We start from the raw sequence: 12,181 nt of genomic DNA on the forward strand, positions 1-12,181 counted from the left end.
GAACAAGTACCTGGGCCTGCAACAGGAAATGATCAACAGCCGGATCCTCTCTCATGCGGAACAGATCAACAGCGTCGAGTATCCTTCTTACCAGAGCTGGATGGTTGCATACATTGAGCGCCACCAACGCATCCTTGAGGTGCACCGACAAGAGCTGGAGGCCATGAGGTCGGTGCACAATGAGACATACTGTCGCTACCTGATCCATCTTGGAATGAACGTGAACTGTTCCACCAGTGAGGACACCATCCACACCTACCGGATCTCCACACCAGGCTGTCGCTTTGCTCCTGTGTGGCCCAACTTCTACTTCAGGTATTAATCTGTGTTATTCAGTAATGATTCATCAATAAGGTAAGGACTATATCAGTAACGCAAGCACCAAGGAATAGATCAGTAAGGCTAGCTCTAGGGACTACATCAGTAGGACAAGGACTAGGGACCAGATCAGTGAGACAAACACTAGGGTCTAGATTATTACATCAAGGGGTAGGGACTGGATCAGTAAGACATGAAGTAGATGTGCATGCTAAGGACTAGATCAGTAAGTCAAGGCCAGACAAGGTCAGTATGATAGGGTCTATTGACTAGATCACTAAGAGAAGGACTAGACAAGTAAGACAAGGACTATTGACTAGATCAGTTAGACAAGGTCTAGGAACTAGATCAGTTAGACAAGGACTGGATCAGTAAGACAAGGACTAGGTATTTGATCAGTAAGACAAGGACTAGATCAGTAAGTCAAGGTCTAAATCAGTAAGACAAGGACTAGATCAGTACGACAAGGACTAGATCAGTAAGACAAGGACTAGGTATTTGATCAGTAAGGCAAAGGACTAGATCAGTAAGACAAGGACTAGGTATTTGATCAGTAAGGCAAAGGACTAGATCAGTAAGACAAGGACTAGGTATTTGATCAGTAAGACAAGGACAAGGACTAGATCAGTAAGACAAGGACTAGATCAGTAAGACAAGGACTAGATCAGTTAGACAAAGACTAGATCAGTAAGACAAGGTCTAAATCAGTAAGACAAGGACTGGATCAGTACGACAAGGACTAGATCAGTAAGACAAGGACTAGATCAGTAACAGAAGGTCTAAAGTAAGACAAGGACTAGATCAGTAAGACAAGGACTAGATCAGTAAGACAAGGTCTAAATCAGAAAGACAAGGACTGGATCAGTAAGACAAGGACAAAGACTAGATCAGTAAGACAAGGTCTAGGTATTTGATCAGTAAGACAAGGACAAGGACTAGGTCAGTAAGACAAGGACTAGATCAGTAAGACAAGGACTAGATCAGTAAGACAAGGACTCGATCAGTAAGACGAGGCCTAGATCAGTAAGACAAGGACTGCATCAGTAAGACAAGGACTAGATCAGTAAGACAAGGCCTGGATCAGTAAGACAAGGACTCGATCAGTACGACAAGGACTAGATCAGTAAGACAAGGACTAGATCAGTAAGACAAGGTCTAGTTATTTGATCAGTAAGACAAGGGCAAGGACTAGGTCAGTAAGACAAGGACTAGATCAGTAAGACAAGGACTGGATCAGTAAGACAAGGACTAGATCAGTAAGACAAGGCCTAGATCAGTAAGACAAGGAATAGATCAGTACGACAAGGACTAGATCAGTAAGACAAGGACTAGATCAGTAACAGAAGGTCTAAAGTAAGACAAGGACTAGATCAGTACGACAAGGACTAGATCAGTAAGACAAGGACTAGATCAGTAACAGAAGGTCTAAAGTAAGACAAGGCCTGGATCAGTAAGACAAGGACTCGATCAGTACGACAAGGACTAGATCAGTAAGACAAGGACTAGATCAGTAACAGAAGGTCTAAAGTAAGACAAGGACTAGATCAGTAAGACAAGGATTAGATCAGTAAGACAAGGTCTAAATCAGAAAGACAAGGACTGGATCAGTAAGACAAGGACAAAGACTAGATCAGTAAGACAAGGTCTAGGTATTTGATCAGTAAGACAAGGACAAGGACCAGGTCAGTAAGACAAGGACTGGATCAGTAAGACGAGGACTGGATCAGTAAGACAAGGACTGGATCAGTAAGACGAGGACTAGATCAGTAAGGACTAGAAGTTTTGGCATTACCATATCTGTGTTTCAGGCCACCAAGCACCGAGGATGATATTGCTGACCAGCAGCTGAAGACCATCCTTGGGGGAATGAGGCAGATCATTATCAACACTTGTCAGACTGTTGCTGTCTTCATGTCCATTGTTGTCCTCAAAGAATTGTTTGGGGCAGTTCTCTGGATCTTTATCAGAAGGTAAGCCGAGGAGGTGCAAGTAGCAATGATGTTGATCTTTATCAGATGTGGGGTTCAAGAGGTTCCTGGCGATGTTGTTGAACTTCATCAGAAGGTGAGTTCAAGAGGCGTAGTGGCAATGGTGTGGATCTTCATTAGAAGGTAAGCTGAGGAGGCATTAGTGGTGATGTAGTGGATCTTGATGGGAAGGTAAGCTGAGGAGGCGTTAGTGGTGATGTAGTGGATCTTGATGGGAAGGTAAGCCGAGGAGGCATTAGTGGTGATGTAGTGGATCTTGATGGGAAGGTAAGCTGAGGAGGCATTAGTGGTGATGTAGTGGATCTTGATGGGAAGGTAAGCTGAGGAGGCATTAGTGGTGATGTAGTGGATCTTGATGGGAAGGTAAGCTGAGGAGGCATTAGTGGTGATGTAGTGGATCTTGATGGGAAGGTAAGCCGAGGAGGCATTAGTGGTGATGTAGTGGATCTTGATGGGAAGGTAAGCTGAGGAGGCATTAGTGGTGATGTAGTGGATCTTGATGGGAAGGTAAGCCGAGGAGACATTAGTGGTGATGTAGTGGATCTTGATGGGAAGGTAAGCTGAGGAGGCTTTAGTGGTGATGTAGTGGATCTTGATGGGAAGGTAAGCTAGTGTGAGCAGTCACAGTATTGACCGTCATGCAGAGTTAAAGAGGTGCTAGCTGCAGTGATGTATCTATATCAGAAGGCCAGTTAAGATATTTAGTTTGGTTCTGTGAAACTTCATTAGAAGGTTATTTGAACAGTAATTACATGACATCTTCATATATTATGATTCTCATTATCTGGTGAAGCTGTATACAAAGACAGGGCTTCATTTAGTGTTTTGTTTCTTGCACTGTGCATCCCGATATTACCCAGTGCAACGTAGTTATTAGTCTTACTTGCCCCAGGTTCATGACAATGTTTGAGAAATAGATTAACGATAGATCTAAGATTAGAAGCATAATTATGTCAGCTTCCTTTTCTTCTAAATGTTGAATAGTCATGGGACCGAAATGTTTTGTAAATCTGTATGACAACACTTGTAAACAGATATTAGCTATAAGGGCTGTGTTGCTATGGTTTTGTAGCAGGGCGTGGAGTCATCCCACAGATGACATCCTTACCTTGTCAGCTTGCTGACGGGGTTAACCTCTTTGGTCATGTGGACAAGGCGTCCGACTTCGGATCAGAGGGTCCGTCGTTCGAATCCCAGCACGGGACTCGGAAATTTTGTGGTCGCTACATTGGCGCCCAACGTGGGGCTGAGCACGTTCATATCATATTTGAACAAAATAAGCCTCAGTACCCAACTATGCGGCCCGGGACGTGCCTTCTGTTGACGGGGGAGTATGTAGCAGGGCGTGGAGTCATCCCACAGATGACATCCTTACCTTGTCAGCTTGCTGACGGGGTCAACCTCTTTGGTCATGTGGACAAGGCGTCCGACTTCGGATCAGAGGGTCCGTCGTTCGAATCCCAGCACGGGACTCGGAAATTTTGTGGCCGCTACAGTTTCATGGTACTGTGTCTAGAAAATGTGTTTATGTCCACTGAAACCTTCGTTTTAACACAGCTATGCCTTCTGTCAAACTTTAATTATCCAAACCATCAGGCAAGCATTAAAACATTTTTCCTGAAGATATCAGGTGAAGTAGCTGACAAAAGTGGTACACAAAAGTTATAAGCTGAGAAATGTGATTCCACTGACAATTTTCACTTGCCGATAAGTGTGGCATTTCAAGGGGAGATGATGAAACTTCAGATAATGAATTGGGAAGTAAATCAGAGACAAATCCAGCAACAAGTAATGCTTAAATTATGAAGAGTTACAAATTTAGAGAGGATTGGAACGAAAACAAAGATTGGTTGCATGATGAGACTGATAAATAATGCAACATATTTCTTTCAGGACATGTTGCAATAAAGTTAGTGCAACTGGAATTTGGTTGATGCAACAAGATTTGTATCTTATGTTGCGCCTGTTGCAAGTAGCTTAACATCTTTTAAACTGAGCCTTGAAGGTAGATATGCAGAGTAGATTTTGTTGTGTGTGTAGTTTATCTCAATATCATTCTTACCTAGAACAAATGTTGCTGACTGCCCAACTCTGGATGTTTGTGTTTCAGATCTGGATTTGTGAGGTTAAGGATCATATTTGAAACAACAGAAGAACAAACCATCCGGGATGGCTGAAGTACATCTATCGACTCAACAAATACACGTCTAGATCTGATTCAGCTGTCTGTGATGACTACTGCTCTCCTTCTGATGTTAGGTGAAGATGGTTGCGACTGACAGTCTGTTTCTTGCTGGAACACAGTACATGAGTATTGTGACATTCCCAGCATGCTATTGTCAGTGTCACAGCCAGTCGGCACTCTTGACAGTGACCAACTTCAGGGCCTGCAGACATTGGAACTGAACATACTGGTGCACAGAAAGAGAATTAGGAAAGGATGGCAGATATTCCTGAGATGTTGTGTGTATGGGTGCTCCCAAGGGAGGTTCCACTGATTGTTTCTTGCCTTGCTGCTCAAGATGGACCAGCTGCCGTACACTGCAAGGGAGACAACTCTGATCACCTTGACTAGCAGCTCCTTCGTTCAGTTCAACATGATTTCCCTGTGCTATTTCTCGTGCCATGTACACAAGGCGCACTGTACATGCGCCTATTGTTGTGATTACAACTGTAATCTCCAGTTCTGCTCATTTATGCCATACAGTTTAACATGACTCCAGCAAGTGTGGAGACCCATGGTGGGTTTGTGGTATATCCTTGTATAGCATGTAGTCTCGCTGTCCATGAGTGGACATGTGGGTGGGTTTCCCTGTGTCATACGTTTGGTCTGGCTGTTCTGCTCAGGATGTCTGATGGATTTGTATACATATATGTATATTGTGAGCTGTTGTTCGGCTGGATGGCTGGCTGGATGGATGGCTGGCTGGATGGGATACTTGTGTATACGTGCAGTCTGGTTACAATGTTCTCCTCTATCCTGTGCTATGTATATCATTGAGTCCTGCTGCATGGACCTGTGGTGGGTTAGTGGTATATCTGTATATATCAGAGTCCTGCTGCATGGACCCGTGGTGGGTTGGGGGTATATCTGTATATATCAGAGTCTTGCTGCATGGACCCGTGGTGGGTTGGGGGTATATCTGTATATATCAGAGTCTTGCTGCATGGACCCGTGTGGGTATATTCATATATATAATGGATCTGAACTTTATTGGTGGAAATATCTGGATTTAAATAGTGCCACCATTTTTAATGTATGTGTTGGTGTCATGTTGTATTCTTACATCTTGTTGTCTTCATGAAGTTCTTATTGTCGTCATAGTTAAAGCATGTTCGTCATGTACAGCAAATCCAACTGTTACACAACATCCTCGTGAGTACAGGTGCCCAGCTCAGTAATGTGACTAGGATGTTGAGGGAAGGAGACAATAACAAGGCAGATGCTTCTGACAGATGGGTGGTACGCCATGTTGTGTCAGGAATGTGGAACACTAGGCAGATGTTTCTGACAGAAGGATGGGACTCCATGTTGTATCAGGAATGTGAGACATTGGACAGGTGTCTCTGACTGAAAGATGAGACGCCATGTTGTGTCAGGAACGTGAGATACTGGGTAGGATATGTTTGCTTGATGTGAAGTAAATCATCCAAACACCCTGAATTCACTGCACCATGAATCTGATATCTTTCTGTGTTCCATGACTACTTCACTTGTACTGGAGTAATCTTCAAATTAGATTGTTTTAAAAGGTTTTCTTTCAACTAATTCTGAATTATTATCTACCCTCTCATTGTTGTCTGTTCAAGTATGTTTTATGTTATTGCTCTGTCTAAAGTGAATAAATGTGAATCAAATTACAGAATAACAGCCAGTGCCCTTGTGTGGTAATGTAAGCTGTACTGAGCCATGGAATGGGTTGAGTACATGTGTCTGTAGTGTCACAAAAATTACAGTGTTCTAATCTGAGGACGTCGCACGCTTCATCACACCTGGGATGATCTACAGCACCTCCCTGATCACACAGAGATAATCTGCATGGGCTTCTAGTCTCTCTTATCACACTAGAGATAATCTACATTGTCTTCTAGTCTTTCTGACCACACCTGGGTGTTGATGCAAGAACTATAGATCCAAATCTCACCAATTTTTAAACTTATGCTATCTCATGTTATGCAACTCTCCTCTTCCCCTACAGCCTAGTAGTATAGGGAATGACAGTTCTAAAACACTTTCAAGAAAAGTCTCTACAAAGCCTTATTTAGTAAATAAGGCTTTGGTTGGAACCTTAGCTCTTGCTACTATTACCCCTACTACAAAAAAGTTGGCGTGCCTACTTGCTACTATTACCGTGTGTTGGTAGGAGGTAATACTGTGCCGTACGGTACGATCAATAATTCTTCTCTTACCCGGCCTATGTCACGTTTACCTCGATGAAACAGTTTAACGTGAACCGCCTATGATCTCTTTGGTGTTCATAATAAAGGCTTGTTGGGCTTTTTGTATCCCCTGTTCTATGTACTTTTATTTCTCGTCCTCGCTGATAGCAGACTTACGAGACTTGGATCGAATATCTTGTTTCATTCCGTTATATTTTTTTAGTTCAGAGAGGATTGAACGGAACTCCTCTTCTGAGATCTTACTATCAGAGAGTGCCGTGGAAATACGCTCACTCACTGTGTTCAGCTTTGCTTCGGCCAGAACCCTGATCTCGTCGTGTTTCAATGCCTTACGATGCAGTCTGCGTGATACCAACTTAAGCGCCAACCCTAACACCCCCGCTATCCCAGCTGTTATTTCAAAACCTAGCACTATAGGTGCAGCCACGATGGTGGTTAACAACCCAACGCCTGCCGCCCCTAGTCCCATGCTGGTTGCCATAAGGGTAGTGTCAGCCCCGTCCACGATATTGAAAGCTCTATTGTACTTCTTACATAGTGCTTTCCGCGTGTCACGGTCATGTTCTAGTTGACGTTTCACATCACATAACTGCCTCAAGCGGAACCCATCTACGGTTTCCAACGTCTTCGCTACTTCCTCTACGACTGGGTACAGACCCATCCTATAATATATATTATGAAAGATATTTTAATTGGGTTTCAGTTAATAGTCCATAAGTGAATTTGAAGTCTATAAGGTCTATACCACTATTCAGGGTAATAGGTGAGAGGTTAATAGACTTTCCTGTTGTAATAAAAACCCCACTGAGGCTTATTAAGCGGTTTATATGACCCGGGGTATCCCGTTGTATAACAATACGACAATGTTGACCTATGTGTTCGTCATACCAGTGTATTGACACCCCGGGTACAATTTGTTGTACTCTTGAGTTGTTTTCAGTGCTTAAATAAAAGAAGACTTCTATGATGAGTGTGGAAGGGGAGGATATATCAAGAATATTTATATTACTCAAACGATTGCTAAATGTTAATTTATTTTTTCCTACAGACATTAACCTATTTCCGGAATTAATAGATATCATGAATCCCCTCTCCGGAATGATGAAATCCCCGATCCAGCTACCGTTGTTACTAATCTTAGAGATCCACTGATTTTTGTCCATTGTGATATAAGGTGAGGCGAGTGTTAAGTTGATCAGCCATTTGGGCTCTTTAAAATCTGATAACGACACCCGTCTGTACACGTTGTCTTTGAAGTGCAGGATATATAAGGCATCTTCCTCACCAGGCTGATCGAATCCCTCCGTATCTCCTAGGTCGTTAAGCGTAGTGTTGGGTCGATGACTGGTCATTATTATACTATTACGATATAATTTCCAACTGGTTTTTTGATAATATACATATGGAAATTAATTAAGCAACACCAAATTCAAAGACACATAAAAACTTAACAAAGTTTAACGAAGTAATTTTGATGATTGATTATTCAATTTTGATGTATTGACATACAGCATGAGCTTTTCATGGGTTGATATGACGCGCGTGAAGCTTGCACAGCGCACGTGCATTGCTTTAACCTCAACTTTCGAAAAATGCACTTTTTCCCTGGGGTGTTTACAAGCGCAGGTTGTCGATTGCATTCGGTTTTTCATTCATTTCAATGTCATGGCACGTAGGAAATTATCAGAGGCCACTCGTTGGCAAATAATCGGCATGAGGAATGCTGGTATGTCTCTAAGACAAATCGGGACTCAAATCGGACGACATCATTCCATAATTTCAAAACTTTTGAAAAAATACCGGGCCACTAATGAAGTTAAAGACCTGCCTAGACCAGGAAGACCCAGGAAGACCACAGTCCGGGAGGACAGAGCTTTACTGAGACTTGTACGGCGCAGGTCCTTCGACTCGAGCTCTCGGTTGAGACAGGAGTGGCTTCCAGGGAGACCCATCTCGAACAGGACTGTTCGGAATCGTCTGAAAGCTGCAGGATACCGGGCAAGGAGGCCAATCAAGCGACCCAGACTGTCTCCAGCCCATAAGGCAGCCCGACTGGCCTGGTGTAATGACCGTTTGCACTGGAACATTGCCTCTTGGAGGAAGGTCCATTTCTCAGATGAGAGCCGGTTCTTGCTGCACATGGTGGACGGTCGTACTCGGGTCTGGAGGCAGAGGAACACAGCAATGGCTCCACGGAACATCCAGGAGACTGTGGCCTTTGGGGGAGGTTCCGTTATGGTATGGGGGTGCATTTCCATGAACTGCAAGTTGGATATCATTACCATCCGTGGCAACCTTAACGGTGTTCGTTACCAACAGGAGGTTCTTGACAGGGCTGTGGTACCTCATTTTGAGAACCATCCTCTGGCAACGAGACCCATATTTATGGACGACAATGCTAGACCTCACAGGGCGCATGCTGTAAATGATTTTTTGCGGCAAAATGCAATTGACAGAATTCCATGGCCTGCCATGAGCCCTGACCTCAACCCCATTGAACATTTGTGGGACTTTATTGGCCGTCGTGTGAGGCAGAGAGACCCACCAGTCCATAATCTCAACGAATTGACGGCTGCCCTGCATGAGGAGTGGAACAGGATCCCCCAGAATCAGATCCGGAGACTCATCCAAGGAATGAGGAGGCGTCTGGAATCGGTGGTGCGTGCGCAGGGAGGACACACTAGATATTGATGAAAGTCGGTGTGCAGACTCTCAGATGACTGTTCTTTCTTTCCATGTGACATTTGTGTTAATACACCTGACAACAACGTCTGTGGATGAATAGTAAATTGTGTCCATTTTTTCATGAATTTAAGACAGTTTTAAGAATTTGGATTTCGTTGCAATAAAGCAAAGTCTTGATACTTTTTCCCTTTAAGTTGTTTGTCAGAGATCGTCTGTTGAATAAAAAAGTGTCAAACTATATCAACCCGGCATATTTTGATTGTCAGAACACTTCAAAGTTGCTCCAATAGAAAAAATTGGGGTGTTGCTTGATTAATTTCCAGGTGTATAGTTCAGGGGTGAACTTCATACCCATGAAGTGTATGTTGGCAGGTAGGAAGATATTGGTTAGTGATATATTGTTTTCCACGATCACGTTGACCCCCTGCAGACTGGTGTTGGAGTCGGCACCCACCCGCACGTAAACGTTGCAAACTTGATACTGGTGTCGTTTCACCCACCCGAGTTTGATCCCCTTCACGATCTCGACATCATTCCCCGATGGTTCCCCTAGGTAGACTTTGATGATCAGTGTTGAGTTTGCCGCTAAACTCTCTAGTATAGTGTCCATGCCTTCGAATTCAGACACCAACTGCAATTTCACGTTTTGTATGGCCGGTTTACTCGATAGCATGTGGGCTGCAATAGTGTCGACTGGGCTGACGACTATGCTACGTCTCTGAGTTGGGACGTAAGCCACGAGCAGGGTTCCATTGTTCACAACTTTGTTTAGGTGGTTGTCTTTGTTATCCGTGAACACGTAGGGAGAGACGAGTCTAATATTGAGAAACCAGTCGTCGTTATCGGGTAACAACACCCACTTGTCATCTTCGGTGAAGACGAGCATATATGGTTTGTTTTGGACGACGGTAGTGCTCTCAACATCGTCTAAGTCGAACAGTTTACCCCCGAACGATGGGTATATTATCCAGTTATTATTACCGGTGTTGACAAGGGCGTACTTAGTGTTGACTTTTGCTCTTGCGGTATCTACTATATCACTTAGGGCTCCACCGGAGGTGACTTCAACGCGTTTGTAAATGTTGTTTTTCAGTTGCAAGGCGTACGTTTTACCATCTACTCCGTGAGCGTCGAAACCGCGCGTGTCTCCGAGGTCGGAGATCCCGATATTGACGCATTTTTTCACTCCGGGCCCTTGTGCGCTGGTCATTTTACATGATGCGTTAAGCTGAGGTATCCTATATTTACAGGATTATGATTTATATCTAACACCGATATTGTCAGCTCAGGTATGTTGCCCTGGGTTAATCTCTTATACTGCCGTGGTGAAAACGACTCGGTTCTACCGTCGTTGTATTTCTCAGTTTTCACCGGCACTGCTCTCAGTATAGTGGAAGGGTGACCTCCTTGAATGTTGTACGTTGTGCTCACCTGACCGAGATGAATGTACAGCTCTCGGTACGGTACTAGATCGGGTAACTTCGTGCCTGCGACGGTTGTTGTTGGTTTTATCTCGTCAGGAGACATACCGAGTATCCTCGCTAATGGTCGGCCGAGCCTCAAGGGGTTTCTTCCGTTGTTGATTAACACCACTGTGCCGTTTGAGTCGTTCATCTTGAGTTCGGCTCCCAGGGGTTTGAAGACCTCGTCGTTTAGAGAGCACACGCTGTAGTAGCCGTCAGTTATCTGGCTGCGAGTTCCACTGACGAACAGCTTATTGTTGCTGACGTTGATGTTAGTCCATTGCGGTAGGTAGGTGATATCGCAGAGTGCGACTTAGAGTTGTCCTGACGTGTTATCGATCGCGTGCGTCAGCTGAACGGCCTCACCGCTCGTTATCCCTGGAAGTGTTATGTACATATTATAATATATAAATTATATATTATAATATGGACTTAGCACACTTGAAAATCGTGGTGGTAGGTAGTACGGGGTTTAAAACAACCTTTATTAATATCTTTGAAAACTATGTCGTGTCCGTTAATAACGCGCAGGCGGTGGTAAACTGGAATCAAAACCCAATGCAGTTTTGGCAGAACCAACTCAACTTTGCTGTGTGGTGTGCAACGACAGGGTCGGGTGTGACACTAGACTACGGTATAGACGAACTGAGTAAGGCAGTCATTTTGTTTCATATTTATTATCAAACGAGACGAATATTGAAGGAAATAAGTGCTCCTCTTCCCCAAGATAAAGCGTGGAGTATGACGAATAACCCCTATGATAAACGCGCTTATGAACGTGTTTGTGGGGAGTTTGAGATTCCAACGAATAAAGACTTTCGCCTTCCTGGTGTGAACCATGGTCTCGGTATAGTTCTCGTGTACTTCTACAGGTCCGGAACATATCAGGCCGGTTCTAAAGATGGTTCATACAACCCACACCGTCATACATTTACAGGCCCCACAACGAATGAACAGATCCATGTCAGCTGTATAAAGCAAACCAATCCTGATGCAGCCACAGCCTGGACTAAAATGATCTCAAAAACATCGAAAGAATTCACTCGTGCTGGTACAATACGCTTGAACGACTCGATTCGAACGTACGTGTGGGCGCTGTTGGGTGCGCAGTTGATGACGCGTTCCAACATCCTCGGTAAGGGAACTGCTTACGACGCTCAGAAACAGTTCGTTGCCAACGTTGAGGATGCTATCAATTCTCCAGTTGATCTCCCGCGGGCCATCGAACGCTACCAAAACGTGTTAGAATACGCCAGATCGAAAGTCAATTACGTGTTCGGCGTGGGGTTGTACATGGCTCCGAGTGATATGCAACTGAGAGTAAAA

General features: G+C 44.1%; 1 protein-coding gene across 2 annotated transcripts in view; it reads left to right on the plus strand.

Moving 5' to 3' along the window:
- Window positions 1–6,169, plus strand: part of LOC137281993 (uncharacterized) — a 77,112-nt gene extending 70,943 nt beyond the window's left edge. For both annotated transcript variants that reach the window (XM_067813749.1, XM_067813750.1), the window contains exons 29-31: window positions 2–315; window positions 2,127–2,288; window positions 4,417–6,169. In XM_067813749.1, the coding sequence (XP_067669850.1) occupies window positions 2–315; window positions 2,127–2,288; window positions 4,417–4,483 (543 nt within the window). In that variant the 3' untranslated portion in view covers window positions 4,484–6,169. The remainder of the gene's footprint in view (window position 1; window positions 316–2,126; window positions 2,289–4,416) is intronic.
- The last annotated feature ends 6,012 nt before the right edge of the window (window positions 6,170–12,181 follow it).

The sequence above is a fragment of the Haliotis asinina genome, chromosome 4 (genome assembly GCF_037392515.1).
Source record: "Haliotis asinina isolate JCU_RB_2024 chromosome 4, JCU_Hal_asi_v2, whole genome shotgun sequence".
In the NCBI taxonomy this organism is placed as follows: Eukaryota; Metazoa; Mollusca; class Gastropoda; order Lepetellida; family Haliotidae; genus Haliotis; species Haliotis asinina.